We start from the raw sequence: 21,444 nt of genomic DNA, 5'->3' as shown, positions 1-21,444 counted from the left end.
AAACTTAACAATGAAGTTGCAAATATTGTTCTTTGTTCCCTGAAATTGTTAATTCTCTCTGAAGGATCTAAGAGATACCCGGAGATTGACGGTTACATTTTAAAATTGGAATGCAATTGAATTGCAATCCTCACAGTGCATTTTTTCAACCTTAGCACAAAATTTTTCCTTTTTTTTTCACACCATTTAAAAACACCAGCTGCCCTCCACACTGTGTGATGCATGTTGTCATATTTAAGGCCTAATTTATTATAAAGGCCAATACAGGCAGCTTATATATTTGAGCAAAAACATGCACATTTGTTGCCTTATGATTTTACTAGTAACAACATTGAAAAAACGTACATACAATGTTTAGGCTTTATGCAGATGCAGTATAGAGGATTAAATCTGTTGTATTTTGCATGAAGGATGTAATTTGATTTGCAGCTCATTTGATCTTGAATAGGATGAAATGTGATGGCATACAGAGAAAAGTAGGGCAAAAGAAAAACAGATTTTTAGTCAAAGCTTTTTCACATGTTGTCTTCAATATTAACAATTAGTCAAAGAGAAGTTGAAGAGCAGTGGCGGTTAAATTTGAAGATGTCTGGGTCAAAACAGCATTAAGAACATTACGCATTAATCCAATCATTCCAACTCATCCAGTGCTCTGATGAATGTGAATCCACTGTAGTTTAAAAATGACAGTGTATTGCTAATAGAGAGACATATCAGTATTAGTGAGGATTGGCTTTGGAAACAGCTTTCACTCATGCTGTGTGATGTGATGTTAGTTGTGTAGTTCTGTCAAGTAACTAACCAGTTTCAGAATGACAGCTAAGTTAATGTCAGCATTTCTCACTGCCCACCTGCTCAGATATGTCCTCATCCTTCTTAAGTAGCTTTTTCTTTCTTGCATTCTAACTTGTTTTTTGCAGTTCCTGCTGTCCATCTTTACATCATACACATATGAAAACACTGATTGCTACATCGGTAATGCAAAACCAAAGTAATGAACTTTGTAGAGTACTGCCTGTTGTGTCAGCCAGTACCAGTAGACGCCTTGATGCTGAATTTGGTTCAATAATCTCTCAAAGCTCATGCTTCTTATTTGAATTTCCACTTTAAATAGTACAGTAATTGCACAGTAGTGCCGGTAAAGGTGTCAGTGGTCAGTGAGTGTTCACCAAGTTACTAAAAAAGTAATCCATTACAAATTAGTAATGACTTCTCTTAAACTGTAATGGAATTACACCTTCCAACACATCTAATCCAACTCATCAGTGAAGTAGCAAGCCCTTCCTGAGTTGAAGAGGGTATAGAGCAGGACAACACAAAAGGACAAGGGGTCCTCCAGGACCTTAGTTGGGATCCTGTGGCCTAAATAACACAGAGAAAAACAACTGTTGCTTGGTCAATTATCAGCTGGACATTCATACAATTAAACCCTTTTGTTTCCATTCCGTTTTTCCATTCCAGTTATAGCTCCCAGAGATCATTAGGATTTCTATAAAGATCTAGAGGGCCCTGAGGGTTTCCCACTGCTGATAATGAGCTGATAAAGATAATTAACTCAAACAGTGCATCAATGGATGGACTACAGTCTCTAAGTGTACGCCAGTAAGGTGGAAATAAAAGAGAGGGATTTCTAAATGGTCAGTGAGTGTTCACCAGTGTTGGGGTGGTTACTCAAAGGAGTAATTACAAATGACTAACTACTTCTCTCAACCTGCAAGGATATTACTATATTTATTACCCTCTGGAAAAAAGTGATCTCACTACTCATTACTTCATGTGTAAGCTACTCTCTAAAACACACATCTGTACCTGTCTCTACTCTGAACGCAGAGCCAAGAATACTGATTCAAATTATGAGCAGTTGATGCTGTTTGAAATCCCAGAAACGAACTGTTAGAAGCGGTCCAGAAACAGCAATCGCAAAACAAAGTCTTGAAACATGAAGTTTACAAAATTGGTCCTGAATGAAAATTGCAGCAGGTCTGTTTAGATGAGGTTGGGCCTCTCTCTTTTATGTCATTTTTTTATGGTTTCATATTAGCAGAATTTGGCTGTGTTCACATGCAAATATTTGTGCCAATCCGATTGAATCCAATCAGATTACAGATTCAGACTGAGGTGTTTATTCTCACTCTGTTCAACAATCTGATGAAAATCTTTGTTTACCTGCTCGCTACTGGTAATCCGAAGCAAAATGACGCGCATGCGTGGAGCAGCGTGTAGAGTAACCGTTACCATGACAGCGAACATCACGTGAGGTCCAGTCGGCGTGAGGGGAGTTTCCAGTTGACGCGCTTGAGTTTTTAACTGCTTTAAACGTCCCTCACATGTACTTATAAAGGACGCGGCGAGAGGAAGACGTCGTGCTCTGAGACACATAAGCTGGTCGTCCGTCCCGCCGCCGTCTTTTAAAGCTCAGAGTATAAACCTTGAAGCACCGCGCATGCGCAGAACATATTTACACATTCCGATTGGAGTGTAATCGGATTCAGGCGTTTACACGGCTAATATTCTTCTATTTAACGGATTATTTAGAGGTTTACCTACCTCACCTCGTTCAATCGCATAGAAATTGTATTCCGAATGGCCTCAATCGGACTAGACTATTCCGATTAGGGTGTTTACATGGACGTGTTCTATTCCGATTGCGCTATTAATCGGATTATTAGGCTGCATGTAAACGTGGCTTTTGATGCTTTGATAAATTGCTTGCTGAGATTACAGCACTTCCACTTTGAACCTGGGATAGCATAGCATAGCAACACCTTAGCAACCACTTTGTACCGAGTTAGTAACCACTTTGTAATGTTACTTTGTACTGAGTAAGATCCAACAGTGGTGTGTATAGTGTGTATAAACTCCTGCAACACTGCTGTGCCTGATAAACTCACACCAGCGCCACAAACACTAGCATGCCACTAGGAGAATGGTCCACCACCCAAACAGTGACTGCTCAGCAGCGGTCCTATGGTGGTCCCTTTACATTGATAGGGTAGAAGAGGGCTGACCGAAAAGTGCAGCACCCAAACAATAACATAATAGGGCACTTATATAAAATCATATATCTTTAATGATAAACTTAGAAAATGCATATACATGGTAGATATTTCTGATAAAGTGGTGAATGTGTTTAGGTACAGGGTAGATGTTTCTTATAAACTGGCCACTGTGCATTCAGTATGATTTACATTTGTTTACACTGAAAATATGGACACCATTTCTCCATATAACCAGCTCTATACACTCCACACATTTACTCAGAGTGCAGCAGGAGCTTTTGTTCAAGCACATCTATCATTTCCACTTAAACTCCCAGGAGCACAAAAATCCACAATCCATTCAGAAAACACATAAGATCTGCAGGTGCTAGTTCACCTCACATCTGTTTCCTTCAGTTCACACCCGCACATAGGAGAACTACTAAGGCTTTACTGCAGTACACTGTAAATGTATTGTATTTAATGTCTTTTTAACGCCTATGCCAGTATTCTTTATCTGATGCTGATCCATATACATTGATAAAATGTAGAAATCGGGCTACATCTAAGGGGTTAAACACATGTTGGAAATGACAACAGCTTGACTCGAATACTGTCTTTTATGCAAATGCCCCTGAAATGACCAAATATTTATCAATGGCCATTTCTTCTGACTTTATTTCGGTAAGGTTTGTGCTACCTTAATGACAGCAAAGTGCTCTTCTGTGAAGTTTCACATCAGGGTGCCTGAACTACGAGTCTCTCTGCCTCCTCGAGCAGCTTCTTCAGTTAAAATATCCCTCAGTATTCATCTGTTAAGCAAATATTAAAGTAATCTCTAGTGTAACTATAACTAGGCATTGTTTTGAACTAAGACAGATCCAATTCAGCCAGGAAAGCTTTGCTAGTTACATGTAGTAGGTAGGAAACTTAGTGTGCTACTCACTCTTCTTCACTCACTCTTCTTCCTCACTCTCTTCCACTCTCCCTCAATCTCAGCCAGTCAAATTTAAAGCATGTTGTTTTTTCGAAATGGATTAGTAAAATGTTTTAAATGTCACTGTTTTAAATGGTCAAAATATATTTGGAGGAGGTATTCATGTGCCTCGGTGCACCTCCTTTAACCAATGTGTGGGAAACACTGAACAGGACATCATCTCTTTTGCAAACCACATTGGACTTGATTAACTCCAGTTCAACTAGACAGCAACGTCTGATAAAGGAACACCCAGCATCAGTCTTGGTGCCCATTATTCAAAGCCCCTTTCAAAAGCATCATTGTGCGCTTTATTCATTGGTTAAATGGCCATTTTTGACTATTTGACATAAAATCCACTGGATTACGCTCATCTATTAAACTCTGCTTGGACTTTCATCCCATGATTTATGTGAGCTACTCCAACCAGAATCTGCTACATATAACACCAGGTCATGTATTTATATCAAAATAAAACATTACATTAACGGCATTTGGCTGACGCTCTTATCCAGAGCTACTTACAATTTGATCACTTTACATAGGTAGGCCAAGGTGGTGTTAGGAGTCTTGCCCAAGGACTCTTATTGGTATAGTGTAGGGTGTTTGCCCAGGTGGGGATTGAACCCCAGTCTACAGTGTAGAAGGCAGAGGTGTTAACCACTACACCTACGACATCCCAACAATTAAAACTCCCTAAATCCAGCACTCTTCATCATTTTAGCTACAAGAAACATTTTTATTTCTGTTACTGGCTTTAAGGAAGGGTATTTTTACTCCCCCCACCCCCCATACCCCTTTCTTTCCCTTTCTTTTATGAAAGTGTCTTGTGGCACTTGCCAGGCCGCCATTGTAAATAACAATCTGTTCCTAATGGCTTGCCTGGTTAAATTAGAGGCTAAAAAAGTGCTGAGGCTTCAGAATTATAGCCCATGGTACGTGACATTTCAATATAGATGCAACACATAATAGATTTGGCTGAAAAAGACTGAAGCTCCATCCAGTACCTTTGGGATGAGCTAGAGTGGAGTTTGTGATCCAGAACTAATCATCCAACATCAGTATCAGACCTCACTAATGCCTTTGTGACTGAATGCAGTTAAACCCTCACAGCAATGTTCCAACATCTAGTGTAAAGCCCTCCCAGAAGAGCAGAGGCTGTTACTGCAGCAAAGGCGGAAAGCTCTCTATAAATACCCTTGATTCCAGAAGAAATGCAGAAGAAATGCAGGTGTCTTCAAACGTTTGAACATATAATGCATCACATCAGCACAATTTTGTCTTTTAGTTCACTTTTACATAATACACAATAACTTGGGCTTCATTCATATGAAAATAAGGTTTGAATCAAATGAACTCAATTCGCTCAAAAAAATAAAGGGATTTTATATGGAGATGACTGTCATGACTCATACAATTCAACTGAGACCCTATCAGTACTGTGATCAGTGCCTATAAAACTGAACAATATACTGTACATCAGCACCTCAAAGCTGTACACTGGCTCTAAGAATAGCAGCAGCTGTAAAACTGGCCCTGTGGCTGAGTTTTATTTGAGCGTGTAAAGTGAAAGCACTTCCGTGACAGACTTTCGCCTGCAAATCTCCCAGCCTGAGCTGACCTCCAGCCACGCTAATGAAACCACTCTGAACACAGTCAGGACCAATAGAGCAGGGGTAAATTTAGCTATACAGTTGTGTGCAAAGGTCACCCTTAACTTATTTCATTTTAAGGAAAAATAGCCATTAAGTATGAATTATTCATTTTCAAGAGATAATCTGAGGAGATTATATTAGATTCAACTTGCATAAGGAAGGGGTTCATAAAAGGAAAATAAGTGAAATACAGGAGTTGGTTAAAAGCTAGAGAGAAAATGGGACTCCTAACAAGCAACTGTAAGACCTGGGAGACCATCAACATAGTCCCCATCAGATAAACAGCAGTTAAAGCTTTCATCTGTGAGAGGGAGGAGGAAATCATGTCCCGCTCTGACTTCAGATCTGAAAAAACCCACAGCCATCCTTCCACTGCGAGAGCTCAGTAATATGGGTCTGAAAGGATGTGTAGCTTTCAAGAAGCCCTGACCGAGAAAAGGAAATCAAACAAAGAAGTTGTCAGTGTTCTTAGAACAATGACCTCACCACCCACGAGTCCAGGCTTTAGCATCATTGAATATGTTCTGTTTGGATCATGAGAAGCAGAAATGCAACCAACCAACCAACCAACTTCTTAGATTGAACTTTGGAGGTGGGGAAAAATATCCCTGCAGATTTCTTTAAAAAAAGAAAGCAAGTCTCCTGAAAAGAACGGATGCTGTAATGAAGGTTAGAGTGGGCACACTTAATACTGAAAATATACTATATTTAGTTATTAAGACTTCTGTGTACTTTTCTGTTAACTCCAGCTTTTTGCCTGATGCTGGAAAATGATTAACTTGTACTTTATAGCCATTTTGACTGGAAAAATAAATGTTGAATGTTGTAGTCTCAGACATCTGCACAGTGCTGTGCGTAAATTTATATTTTGCTTTTACAAACTTTTTAAGCTAGAAATGATTAATAATATACTACCTAGTGAACCAAATCAATAGTAACTGTTTCCATGGTGGTGTGACTTCTGAATGTGTTGTTCAGAAACTATCACAGTGCATCCAACAATTAAGGCAGCATGGAACTTCTTTTATACAGTGATAGGAAACGCAGTAGCTCACAGAAGACTCCAGTTCCTCATGCTGATCCATTTTACGGGCAAGTGTGGACATGCTGTGGACATACATGCTCATCAAATACTCTGGGTGCAGACTTTAATCACCTAAAGAGGACAAAGATGAAGATTCTGAATGTAGAATTGCAATAAACAGTTGACCTGTGTTAAATGATGTGTGTAGTCATATGTGTGTATACTGAGTATTTTATAGCAGCTTTGAACCTGGCTCTACCGATCAGATTTTAGAAAGGGAACTTGAATTTTCTAAGAGAATTAACCCGTCCGAGCTCACTGTATTCGTTTCTCCCCCATCGTTTCACTGGCATCAAGCCTGAAGGCCAGGATCAGCAGGGAAAATGCTGACAAGGCAGATGTAGGACAATCTGGAGTGAAGCAAATCGGCCACATTTGTCTCAAGGCCATTCTGTAGAAGGATTCTTTAGCCATAATTTCACCCTCATATAAGTTAGTATATTAGCCACGTTTTCCATCAGTGCTCATTAATATTCTGTTCATCTTCTCACTTGCCTCATCAGCTACTGGTTATAAACTACAGCCAAATGGCACCAATTTTCTTTCTATTATTATGTATGGACTCCACTGTAAAATTACCTTTACTGTACATTTCTTTTACCAGGTTATAAAGCAGTGAGGTGGAGCTGAAAAGTAAAGGTTTCTAATAAATTAGCCATTGAGTGTGTTATACACTTTATTGAACGCATGGCACCCTGTTGCATATGGAGCTTCATAGACGCAGACCAGTCAGAATGCCCATACTGACCTGTGTCCACTGATGAAAGTACCTACAATGGGCACCCAAGCTTTGTAAATGGACCTTGGAGCAATTAAGGAAGGTCACCTGGTCTGATTATTCCCATTTTGTTTGATATCACTTGGATGGCCGGGTATGTGTGTGGCATTTCCTGGGGAAATGATGGCATCAGGATACACTGTAGGAAGAAGACAGAGTGTGATACTCTGGGCAGTGTTGCGCTGTGAAAGCCTGGGTCTGGCCATTTCCGTGGACATGTTCATGATGTATAGGTCAAAGATGCTGCCCTAAATTCCCCAGATCTCAATTCAACTGAGTAGCTCTAAGATGTGCTGGAACAAGTTCAATCTGTAGCAGCTTCAGCTCGCAACATACAAGAACTTTCATCTGCTGCTAACATCTTGGTAGCAGGTACCACTAGGCATCTTCAGAAGTTACAGTCCATGTTTCAATGAGTCAGAGCTGATTTGGTGGCACATGGAGGACCAACAGCTTATTAGGCAGGTAGTCACTGGTGTATATATGTATTTATATTTACAATGTATATGTAAAACGTATAATAAAATATTCAATACATGTACATACATACAACTGTTTCAGTGTGGATGGTCTCGATTCATATTTTTCAACTGCAGGTAGTTTTCACTCTCGTAAGACTGAGAGTGCTTTCGCATTACAGAGCTGCACTCTACACCACACGCATGCTACATTTCTATTTACACTTCTGCCGCAGTTCTCAGTTCCTCGCCGTGTGCCGTTCTCAGCAGTCGGCTAATGAGGCAAAGAGCAAAGTCCTTATAACCCAACCAGAGCACTCTGATTAAAAGTTGGCAGGTGTCCAGGCAGACTCGTGGCCGAGGGCTCTCCTGCTGCTCAGAATCAATGAATACACAATGTCTGTTGACAAAAAAAAAGATCAAATGAACAAAGAGAGGAAGGGAATAATTCTGCTGCTCTCGTTTGCACAGGCAAAGTCTAGGAAGTCCACTCGGCAACCATCTCGCAACCTTAACAGCATCCAGGCTTGTATCTAGTTAAATGGGGAATGACCTATAAACCCAAAACGGAAAGCCAAGCTAATGTTGGAAAAGTCGTTTTGAACCCTTCAGTGAAACCATGCCATAAAACTGTGATTTGTGGCACAAATGAAAAGAAAGGTATTTTTCAGATTGTTATGGCTTATGATCATGCATACATACTGTATATACATTTCAAAAAGGGGGCAGATTTCAGTTCTGGCTGTTTCTATTCCATTATGGTTGGTCTTCTGGCAATTACTGTCCTATGACTTTAAAAAATAGCACTTGCGTCAATACAAGAATGCTGGCGCTTTGAGACCTCATCAACTCTTGAAGGGCAAGTTCACCCATTTTTGTTTAATGTATGCATAAATTCAGTCTCAGAGATATAAACACCCTGCTGGAAAAAAACAGAAATAATTAAGTGTTTCTGTTGGTAGTTAGTTTTGTAACTTGTTTTGGCTTTTTTAATGGGCTGATTCCACGCTGTAAAGGATCCTAATGCTTTAACAGGTGACTAACAGCTGATTCTAAATGCATTTATGGGTTTCCTAATGGGATCTAAAGGTGTTTTACAAGAAACAAGTGGTCTCTACTGGAAACTATTAAGCCAATTCCCATTATAAAGCAAAATGATTTGGTTTTAATCCTAATGGTTTCTAATTGTCCTTTTTCACTAAGGCAAAGCCATTCATTGTAGACAAACATACAGACTGTTTTCAGTGGTGGTGATAAGAACAAGGGGTCTCAAGGTCTAAAACAAAAAATATAACTATTTAATTTACTATCCAAAACCACCAGTGAACCTACATATATCTGAGTATTTACTCACTGAGCAGGTAGAACATTATGACCACCTCCTTGTTTCTACACTCATTGTCTATTTTATCAGCTCCACTTACTATAGGTGCACTTTATAGTTCTACAATCACAGACTGTAGTCCATCTGTTTCTCTGCATACTTTTACCCTTTTACCCTGTTCTTCAGTGGTCAGAACCCCAATGGACCACCACAGAGCAGGTACTATGTGGGTGGTGGATCATTCGCAGCACTGCAGTGACACCGACTTGTTGGTGGTATTGGTGGTGTGTGTTGCAGTGGCCTGAGTGGATCAGACACAGCAGTGCTGCTGGAGTTCTAAACACCTCAGTGTCACTGCTGGACTGAGAATAGTCCACCAACCAAAAATATCCAGCCAACAGTGTCTTGTGGGCAGCGTCCTGTGACCACTGATGAAGGACTAGAGGATGACCAACACAAACCTGACAGCAGTGGATGAGCTATCGTCTCTGACTACATCTACAAGATGGACTGACATGGTAGAAATGTCTAATAGAGTGGACAGTGAGTGGACACAGTGTTTAAAGACTCCAGCAGCACTGCTGTGTCTGAGCAGTCCAGCACAACACACACTACCACACCACAACCACATCAGTGTCACTGCAGTGCTGAGAATGATCCACCACCCAAATAGTACCTGCTCTGCGAGGGTCCATGGGGGTCATGACCACTAAAGAACAGGGTAAAAGGGGGCTAATAAAGTAGAGAGATGCAGAGAAACAGATGGACTACAGTCTGTAATTGTTGAACTACGAAGTGCACCTATATAGTAAGTGGACAATGAGCGTAAAAAACAAGATATGTTATGCCTGATCGGTGTATGCAACACTGATAGCAGTAAAATAGTGCCAAATTCGAAAATCCACATTTTCTTCGGTGACGTTTTTGCCCTGCACGTACCTCTTCACCATGACTGTGGTTAAAACTGTGTTTGAGGCCAAAATGATAAAAAAATAATGTTTTAAATATAATGTTAATGACAGTAAAATGCTGTTAAATCTAAAAACAATGGCATCAGGCTTTGTATTTGTAATCATTTCATGTAATAACTTTCTGTGATATAGCTTTTGGAAGCATTAAACTCTTCAGCTGTCTGATTCCTATCACCACTACTATGAACAATTCTGTTTCACTAGAACCACTCTGAATTACTTTGTCTTCATCCTAACCATTTACTCATTCAGAAATATTGAAAACATGGTAGAATTCCCTTTTAAAGTTGTAACGTCATGAAGTCGTCACCGGTAAGCATATCCCATGGACAATATTTTAGGTTTGCTTGAACTGACCAGTATTATTGCTCAAATCCATAAAAATTCTTAAATATCTATTGTTTGTTGCTTACTAGTAGGGACTGCCTTACCATTTAGATAAGACACAGTGAGGCCATTGATATACACTCACTGAGCAGTTTATTAGGAACACATGTACACCTACTCATTCATGTATTTATCTAATGAGCCAATCACATGGCAGCAGTGCAATGCCTACAGTCATTCAGAAACAGGCCAGCAGCTTCAGGTAACATTCACATCATCCATCAGAATAGGGAAAAAAAGTGATCTCAGTGATTGTGACTGTGGCATGATTTATGGTACCAGGCAGGCATTTCTGTAAGTGCTGATCTCCTGAGATTTTTACACATTACAGTCTCTGGAGTTTCCTCAGAACGGTGCAACAAAGAAAAACATTCAGTGAGTTTTGAAGATGTACATGCCTAATTGATCAAAGAGGTCAATGGAGAATGGCCAGACTGGTTCAAGCTAAGAGTAAAGCTATGGTAACTCAGACAGAAAAGCATCTCAGAATGGACGTCACGTCAAACCTTGAGGTTGCTGGGCTACAACAGCAGAAGACCACGTGGGTTCCACTCTCTTAGCAAAGAACAGAAAGCTGAGCCTGCAGTGGGCACAAGCTCACAAAACTGGACAGCTGAAGACTGGAAAAGCGTTGCTCGGGCTAATGAATCTCAATTTCTGCTGAGGCACACAGATAGAAGGGTCAGAATTTAACGCTAACAACATGAATCCATAGACCCAACTTGTCAACAGTACAGGCTGGTGGAGGTGGTGTAATGGTGTGGGGACTGGAATCAATTATTGCTTGAATTTCACAGCCTATCTGAGTATTTGATTACCATATGTGTACCTTCATGGCCACAATTTGGTGATACATTGTAACTCCTAAACTCAGCTAAAATGGCCTGAGTTGACTAACTTTTATGGTAAGTCAACGTAGCAATTTTTTTTTGTTAGTTTGGACCATTTCTATTGGTGTGTTTGCCACACATTATATAAACAGAAGCTGGCATTTTCAAATTATGTCAAAAAATGAAACATAAAAGAAACAGAGATGCCAATACTGTTCAACAGTGACAATACACACCCTTTCCAAAAGTCTCTGTTAGAAACTACCAACAAATTATTTAAGCTTATTCTAATATATTCTCTCAACTTAAACCCAGATGTTTCTAACTCTGTTCCCCTGTTCATCTCAAGTTTGAATCTGCAGCCTTCTGATTCTGGACTGAGGCTTTTGCTGCTGTGATGCTGCTAAATTGCAGCAATACTTCCAGATTGATACTGTAATCTTCTCTGCATTTGCCTGACGGCACAGAAAATTACATCTCTGAAGGAAGAAGAACAGCTTTTTTGTTTAAATGCTTGCATTCAGACCACACACACTCAAGAACCACTCAAGCCTCCTTCTTCTTCAGAATGTGTTGACACATATTGATAGCATAGAAAGGTTCTTCACAAACCTTCAGAAAAGAATTCATACTTAAAAACATAAAGAGTGTAAGAAATGAAAAATCTCAAAAAAATGTAAACCCTATATGCCAGTTCTCACTGTATATTATAATGAAGTCTTCTTCATACAGGTCATATAATATAATCTGCTGTGCGAGATGACGGTTCCCCACACACAGGTCAGTTTCATTTATTGGGGTAATGTTTTGACCACTACACCCTTACAATACTGTTGCCAAAATAGGTTCTTTGTTTTTTTTCTGAGGAGATTTAATATAATTTAATTCACTCGCATAAGGAACTGAAAAAAACAGTTTCCAAAACTGAAAATAGAGCATTTGAGAACAGCTTTTGAGGACTCCTAACAACCACCTGCAAGACCTGGTAGACCACCAAAACTGTCCCAGTAAGATAGACAGCACTTCACTCTTACTTGAGATCTGAAAAAATCCACAGACATCCTTCCACTGAGGAAAGACAACTCAACTCTGTGGGTCTGAAAGGATGTATAGCTTTCAAGAAAACAGTACTGTGAAAAGGAAATAATAGAAAACACACAACAGAACATTTGAGTGCAGACCTAAATCTCATTATTTATTATTTGTATCGCAAGAAGCAGAATATGATTAGAATTAGATTAGAAAGAGTTTTTCCATCCTCCTTGTGTGTCATGTCCTCCTGCTTTACCCTTCCCTGGTTTCGAGCCAGGCTGATTTAGTGAAGTGCCATCTATGGGGTTGATGTTCATGGGTGTTAATGTGTGGTTTTTGGCCTTTTTCCTAATGCACAGAGATTTCTGTCGATTGTCTGAATCTCTTGTGCCCCGTAGAGGATGAAATTCCTGAAATCTTTGCTATTGTTACTTTACAAACTGTTCCTTATTTATAAACTGTTGCCCTTCCTGGATCGGGGCCACGCTTCCTAGATTGGGGCCTTGTTGTGGCGGAAGGGCTTGTGTGGTCTCGGGATCTTCAGAGCTAAGTCATCGTGAGCAATATGCTCCTGGTAGGGTCTCCCATTGCGAACACGTCTGGAGTGAAGACCCAGACTAACGTGATCAAAAACCCCACCATGCGCAACAGACACAAAAAATCCTGTACCCTGCCTGGAGCCAGGCCTGGGGGTAGTGTTCATTGGCGAGCGCCTGGTGGCCAGACAGCCCACGTAACCTGGCCGGGCTCAGCCCGAACAGGCAACGTGGGGAGACCATATGGGCCCACCACCTGCAAGATCCAGCTTGGGGGAGCGGTACAGTGCCATATAGGCAGTGGGAGATTGCAGGGAAGCCCTTGGTGGCCTAGGACCCTGCGGCAGAAACTGGCTTTTGGTACGTGGAATGTAACCTCACTGGGGGGAAGGAGCCAGAGCTTGTGCGGGAGGTTGAGAGGTACCAACTAGATATAGTTGGGCTCACCTCCACCCACAGTGTCGGCTCTGGAACCAAACTCCTGGTTAGGGGTTGGTCCCTCTCCTACTCAGGGGTTGCACAGGATGAGAGGTGCCAGGAGGGTGTGGGGATACTCACTAGTCCCTGGCTGGCGACCATGCATTTGGAGTTTGTCCCAGTGGACAAGAGGGTGTGTGCTTATGCACTAAACAACAGGTCAGAGTATTCGTCCTTCTTGGAGTGAGTGAGCGGGGTTCTGGAAAGGGTCCTGCCTACAGACTCCATAGTCTTACTGGGAGACTTCAATACTCATGTTGGCAATGATTGGGAGACCTGGAGATGCATGATAGGGAAGAACGATTTGCCTGATCTAAACCTGAATGGTGAATTGTTATTGGATTTCTGTGCCAGGCATGGATTGTCCATAACGAAATACCAAGTTCAAACACAAGGATGTTCATAAGTGTACATGGTACCAGAGCTCCTTGGGTCAAAGGTCGATGATTGACTTTGTTGTCTTTTCATCTGACTTTGGATCATATGTTCTGGACACTCTGTTGAAGAGAGGTGCTGAGCTGTCAACTGATCACCATCTGGTGGTGAGTTGGATCAGATGGCAGGGAAGACTGATGGTCAGACCAGGTAGGCCCAAGTGAATAGGGAGGATGTGCTGGGAATGACTGTCAGAGGCCCCTGTTCAGAATGATTTCAACTCCCACCTCTGGGAGAGCTTTTTTTATGTCCTGGAAGAGGTAGGGGACATGGAGTCTGAATGGACCCTGTTCAAAACCTCCATTGTGGAAGCTGCCAGGGAAACTGTGGGCAAAAGCTTGTGGATGCCTGTCGGGGCGGTAACCCAAGAACCTCCTGGCGGACACCAGTGGTGAGGGAGGCCGTCAAGCTGAAGAAAGAGGCCTTAGGGACTGGATGGCCCAAAGGACTCCCGACTCAGGATATAGGTACCTACAGGCACAAAAGGTGGCAGCCGCAACTGTGGCTGAAGCAAAATCCAGGGCATGGGAGGAGTTTGGTGAGGCCATGGAAAAAGACTTTCGTTCGGCCTCAAGGAGGTTCTGGACAACTCTCTGGCGACTCAGGAGCGGTCGGGGTGGCTGGGCTCAAACTGTATTTGGCAAAGGTGGAGCAACTCTTACTTCACATGAGGATATTGTCGGTCGGTGGAAGAAGCACTTTGAGGAACTCCTTAATGCAGGAGACATGCCTCCCTCACGAGAGTCAGGGTCAGAGGCTTCTGGTGTGTCAAGTTCCATTTCCCTGGTGGAGGTCACTGAGGTAGCTGGTAAGCTCCTCATTGGCAAGGCACCGGAGGTGGATGAGATTCGTCCAGAGATGCTTAAGACTCTGGATATTGCGGGGCTGTCATGGCTAACACACCTCTGCAATATTGCATGGACCTCAGGAACAGTACCCTTGGACTGGCAGACTGGGGTGGTGGTCCCTATTTTTAAAAAGGGGAACCGTAGGGTGCCTGCCAAATATCGGGGTATCACACTGCTCAGCCTCCCTGGGAAAGTCTATGCCAAGGTGCTGAAAAGGAGACTCCGACCGATAGTTGAACCTCAGATTGAGAAGGAACAATGCAGATTCCGTCCCAGCCGTGGAACAACGGACCAGCTTTTCACCCTCTCACAGATTGTTGAGGGGGCATGGGAATTTGCCAACCCAGTCTACATGTGTTTTGTGGACTTGGAGAAGGCTTATGACCGTGTTCCCCGAGATATCTTGTAGGAGCTCCTCCAGGAGTATGGGGTGCCGGGGCTACTACTCCGGGCCATCCGATCTCTGTATTCCCGGAGTGAGAGCTGTGTTCGTATACGCGGCATTAACTCAGACTCTTTCAGTTTTAGCTTTGGACTCCGCCAGGGTTGTACCCTGTCTCCACTGTTGTTCGTGATATTCATGGACAGAGTCATCTATATACGGATATCATATCTTTTCTTTGCACTGTTTTTGTTCAATTACTTGCAAATAATAGTGTAGCAATATGAACTAGAAAGTAAGTGGCAGGGGTGGGGGATATGGCAGAAACTACATATCACAATACTTGATATTTTTATGATACCCAATACATAATCATAATATTTTGTTTTTCTGGGGCTTGATAAGATGGAAGTGAAAAATAGCCACGTTCAAAAACACTAGTGAAAACTATGAATACAATTCATTTGCATACCGCACTGCACCACGTAAAACTAAACAAATAACATTATCCTCTTTTCAGATGTTGGTCAGTGTTCTTTATATACTATGATGTTCATAATGTGCTCAAAAAAGGGCACTGTGAAACAATGTATCATAATAATGATCAAATATTATCATATCGACCACCCCTAGTAAGTGGGTAATCTTTTTTTGACATAGTCCAAAAGCAGAAGCAAGCATTAAGCTTCCTACATCTCCTTACGTCTATGTGTTACTCGCTCCTCAGTCTAGACTTCTACTAGTCAACAGTGTGGCAATATAAAATACCTGTATTAACCTGTATTAATGCAGCAGTGTGAATTACTAGCCAATACCTGTGTATGAGTATGAAATACTAGCCAGTTCTAACGCTAGACTATGAACTTATATCCAATTCAAATGAAAAAGCATGAACCACTAGCCAAGGTTAACACAGCAGTATGCTTTACTAGCCAATCCAGACATGACAGTATGAATTACTAGCCAATACTTATGCACCAGTATGAATTACTATCCAGTGCTTACGCACCAGTACAAATTACTAGCAGTGCTTACGCACCAGTATGAATTACCTAGTACTTATGCACCCATATGAATGACTAGCCAGTACTTACGCACCAGTATGAAATACTAGCCAGAGCTTACGCACCAGTATGAATTACTAGCCAGTATTTATGCACCAGTATGAATTACTAGCCAGTACTTATGCACCAGTATGAATTACTAGCCAGTACTTATGCACCCATATGAATGACTAGCCAGCACTTACGCACCAGTATGAAATACTAGCCAGTGCTTACGCACCAGTATGAATTACTAGCCAGTACTTACGCACCAGTACGAATTAATAGCCAGTACTTACGCACCAGTATGAATTAATAGACAGTACTTACGCACCAGTATGAATTAATAGACAGTACTTACGCACCAGTATGAATTACTAAACAGTACTTATGCACCCGTATGAATTACCCGGTACTTATGCACTCGTATGAATTACTAGCCAGTGCTTATGCACCAGTATGAATTACCCATTACTTATGCACCAGTATGAATTACTAGCTTGTGCAAGAGGATGATCTACTATCCCCTTCTTTTGGAGATCTACCTTCCTGCAGATTTCCCTCCGACCCTAACTGACCTCGCCCGGTCCATCTAATTATCATCTTTGATTGGTGTGTTGGATTTGGGCTGAGGGTGAAATCTGCAGGAAGGTAGGTCTCCAGGAGGCAGACTGGTGACCTCTGTAATAGGAAATCCTAATGCAGTGGTATAAACTACCAACCAATCCGAGCTCGGGAGGCGGTGCTTGAGGAACACGAGCGGGGGAAGCGCCGCTGTCCGCGGTGCTGAATCTCAGCCTCGCTGCTTTTAGCTTTATTGCTGTTTGATATTCCACACATGCACGCAGTCGCTGCTACAGGAGAGATGATATATCAGCAGTTTGTCTCATGTAGACAGCGCTTCCCCTCCAGCTACAGACAGCATGGAGAGGAGAGCGGTGGGTGGTTCCACGCTGCTGCGAGAGGAACAAAGTAATAGAGGCTGATTAAACTCTTCCTGCGCTTTGAGGAAATGTTGGAGCTTCGCTGGGGAAACTAGCGATGCTGCAGCGTTGAGAAAATCCGTTGTTATCTTCGCTTAAGTTCGTTTAAGCTTGACTGTAACGTAGCAAGTGTCCAAGCAATACTGTCTGAAGTAGCCATTTGCTAAAGGATATACTTTGCGATAAGTGGGCAGTGACTCGGGCGATTTATAGGACTATACCTGCTAACTTGGGCTTTAGGGCGAGGCTGAAGTTGCCAGGTTTCACTCCGAATTCTCCGTTCCACCTTAAATGCTGCAGTAGTTATATTCTAGCGCTGAAGTTTCCATTTGAGACGTTTTGGAAATTTGCTGAAGTTCCCCTTTAATGTCACGGTAATGTCAGCAGTTAAGGTGGAACGGAGAATTGAGCTTCGTGACATTAAAGGGGAACTTCACCAAATGTTCACATTGTAAACAGTCCAGTCCTTGAGATCCAGAGTCATTCCGAGTGGTTTGATGTGAAATGCTTCGCTGCAGAGAAACTTAAGACTCTCTTTTCTTTACAGTGAAGGTGGTAGGAACCAGGGGTCACAATGTTTACAACACAAAAACAGCCATTTTATTTACCACCTATGAACGTGTCCTCTGAGGTTTTATAGGTAATGCTGATTGTGGTAAAATGGTGGTCAATCTGAAAATAATACGCTTTCTTTGGGGACTTTTGCCTTACACCCTGTGTGTACCCCATCCACCACAAACTACAATGCATTTTAAGCCAAAACCTCATCACAAAACAGTGTCTCAGACTTTCATGACCATTCACACAACAACTTTCTGTGAGGGAGCTTTTAAAGAGGGCCGTCTGGTTCCTATCACCACCAATGTAAACAATTCGGACTAGTTTATCCAGGACGGACCACTTCACACCAAACCACCCTGACCTCGTTCACATCTGAACTATTTGATTATGTAGAATATTTTTTTTTTGGGGGGGGGGGCGGTGGAGTTCCCCTTTGAAGTCGATTTTAGTAGCTTTAGTATTGAAGCTAATGCTACCTACACACCACAGCAACAGCAACAACAACAACAACAACAACGCCAGGGCTTTATAATAAAGTCACAATACTCGCTTTAAAGCTGAAACAGAATGACCCACTCGCTCTGCTCAGTAATACATCTGCAGTTTGCCCTCCAAAGGACATCCCACCACTCAGTCTGGGGGTCTGGCCACAGGTGCATGACTTTCAGTACAGTTTGCACCAAGCTACCCAACTGTTGGCCCCCCTTTCCGCTTCTAAACGCCTCCAGATCCGAGCTTCGGCTGACTTTGTGCTAACCACGCGTTGCTGTCATTGCTGTAACGCCCCCAAAGTCGCAGAAGCGGAGAGACCCACCTCGAACAAGGGTCCAATCTTGTTCTTCTCCAGGTAGGACTGAATTCTCGACTGCTGCTCAGACGCCATGGAGAAAAAGTGCCTTTTCCGAACAAGAAGCAGCTCCACTCACACATCAGCCTTCCTGCTCCGGGGCTGAAGTATCTCAGGTGGGTTTCCACACTGCGGCAAAAAAGCAGCTGAGCTCCTCTACGAGCACATTGCTGCAACTAACACGCTCCGTTTCTCCTGGTTACTATCAGATGGGGCTATACCACCCCAGGCCCCGCCCCTCCTCTCCTTATTGGACTGGCTCCTCCCTAAAACCAATCAAAATCCAGCCTCACTTATTCTCCACCTGATTGGCCTATTTTTTTTAAATGTTTTTATCACAAGCCCCGCCCACCACATCAGCAACCCCATCTCCCGCCAAATGCAGGAGAACTGAATCGAGCGAGGCGTCGAACTGAGTCGATTCAAATGTGCATCATTTTAGAAAATAACTTTAATAATAAAATACAACTTAAAATAAACTAAGTATCTTAAACAGATCATAGAATGTAACACTAGTGAATGTTCTGTTGACTATTAGAAGTAGAACATATGTATCAAAGAAGTAAATATCCAGGCTGCCTTGAAGGGGAATTACACCAAATTTCCAAAAGTTTGACATGATTATGGGGTTAAGATGTAAACAAAGTCATTCAGAGTGGTTTGGTGTGAAATGCTTCATTCTAGAGAAACGTACAGAGTCAGAAATGTTCTGATAGGAACCAGATGAACCCAAAATTGTTAGACACATGCTGCCCGATGCCTGAGACATTGTTTAATAGTAGTTTTGCTATAGAGTTTTGGCCCAAATGGTCCAAACATGGTGATCTGTTTATTTGAATTCATTCGTGGAGGAGGGGTACATAAAGGGTGCCGTGAGGCAAAATAGTCCCCAGAAAAAAAACATGCATGGAGACTTTCCACTGTTTTACCATCAACATTACATATAAAAAGAAGAAGAAAAACGTGTAGATCCACTAGAGGTGTCAATAGTAAATAAAATGGCTCTATTTGTGTACAGACATTGTGCGCCTGGTTCACCACCACTGTAAAGAATTTCACACCAAACCACTCGGAATGACTTTGTTTATATCTCAACAACTGAATCATGCAGAACATTTGAAAAATCGTTGGAATGCCTTTAATAGTACGTTAACAGAATAATAATCATCTTGCATTATTTTAAGTTACCGTGAGCTAAAACGCAATCTTTTTACTGATCTTTAAACCCCAAATTGTGCCAATATGCAGGACTGTGTAAATGTCCTAGACCACCCATTGCTTATTTTAGAGAATTAGAAGCCTCAACAGCCTAGCATAATATTCTTTACAGCATTGTGTCCACGATTTACCTTCATTACAGCTTCCATTCTTTTCAGGAGGGATGTTTTTGTGCACCTCCAAAGCTCTTAGAAGTTGGCTGAACTGCTTCTCACCATCCAAGTAATCTTAAATACATTCAGTGATGTTGATGCTGCACTCTGAGAAAATCAGCAGCTTCTTCTGTTTGTCTGTTTCCTTTTCTCAGTTGACATTTACACATCCTTTCAGACCCACAGTGATCTTCTCACAGTGGAAGGATGGCTGTGGATGTTTTTCAGATCTGAAGGAAGAGCGGAGTTTCATTTGCTCCTCTCTTTCAGAGATGAAAGCTTAAGGGCTGTTTATCTGATGAGGGCAGTTTTGGTGTCTACCAGGTCTTGCGGGTGGTTGCTAGGATTCCCATTTTCTCTGAGGCTTTTTATCCTTTTTTGACCCCCAGTTTTGGAAACTCTTGTTTTCCTCTGACTTTTATTTTTTCCTCAAGCAAGTGGATTGTTTTACATTTAATCTCTTCAGAATGACTAACACACTTTTGGCTGTTTTGACAGGAAATGAAATAAATGAAGGGTGCTTGCTGACTCTTTCTGCGCTGCAGTATGTTTTATTAATGCAATCAAGTCAATGTAAGATTTACTTATATCATAACTGTTTATATTTTATTTGCCTTCTGCTGGGATTCACTTAGAACTCAGACATCAACAAACATTTCAGCTCTGTAAAAAGTAGTCAGATTTTGATGCATTGTTTGTGATGAATGTGCTTTCACTTCTGCTCAAGTACATTTACGAGGGAAATCTATTCACCCAGTTCCATTTTAGATCCTCACATTTTGTCCCTGACTCCTTCATTCGGGATTAATTACATTCCCTTGTGTTTATTCAGTTCTGTCTTACCTCTCTTTCTAAATCTTGAGCATTTCATTTCAGAGCAGACAAAGTCTAACAATGCATAGTTCTTATGCTGATACATGGACCAAGAGGTTCCACTGTAGTCCTGTAGGGAACTCAGTACTACAATAGATCTCAGAACTGATACCGTTTAACTTTTGGTCATTGTTGTCTGCTTTTAAAGGGCCATATCCTAAATTTTTATGTATTTTATTTTTATTATTATTATTTTAGTCTCAGATCCTCTTATGCTGATTATGTTTTTTTCTAATAAAAGCAGTCTTAATGTACTTTACATGATCATTTCACAGCCTTAACACAAAAAATGATACAGGCTATGTTTGCTACTGTGCCTTTAAGACTGATTTATGTAAATGATTTCTGCTCTGATTGGCTGTGCCTCATTTCTACAGCTGGACTGAAACACTCCTTATAGCTGCAGCTTAAGCTAAATTGCTATAAGCTGAACAGTCTAAAACATTAAATGTGTTTGTTGTCACAAAAACAACTCAAAATGGGCTGTTCTCTGCACCATAGTTGTACATTCGAAAATTGTGACAATCTTTACAAACCTTTTAAATAAAAAAACAAAACTTTTTTGAGTACTACTTGAGTCATTACAGTTATGTGGACCCTTTAATATGACTTAAAT

At 41.5% G+C, this 21,444-nt stretch overlaps 1 protein-coding gene across 2 annotated transcripts in view; it reads right to left on the bottom strand.

Annotated features, from left to right (window-relative positions):
• c24h8orf34 (chromosome 24 C8orf34 homolog) overlaps nt 1-18,749 on the bottom strand; it is a 186,246-nt gene extending 167,497 nt beyond the window's left edge. For both annotated transcript variants that reach the window (XM_017716201.2, XM_037533851.1), the window contains exon 1: nt 18,553-18,749. In XM_017716201.2, the coding sequence (XP_017571690.1) occupies nt 18,553-18,621 (69 nt within the window). In that variant the 5' untranslated portion in view covers nt 18,622-18,749. The remainder of the gene's footprint in view (nt 1-18,552) is intronic.
• Nucleotides 18,750-21,444: the final 2,695 nt, after the last annotated feature.

This window comes from Pygocentrus nattereri, chromosome 24, assembly GCF_015220715.1.
Source record: "Pygocentrus nattereri isolate fPygNat1 chromosome 24, fPygNat1.pri, whole genome shotgun sequence".
NCBI lineage: Eukaryota > Metazoa > Chordata > Actinopteri > Characiformes > Serrasalmidae > Pygocentrus > Pygocentrus nattereri.
The sequence above is the reverse complement of the archived record's forward strand: the minus strand, read 5'-3'. Positions and strand labels throughout refer to the sequence as shown.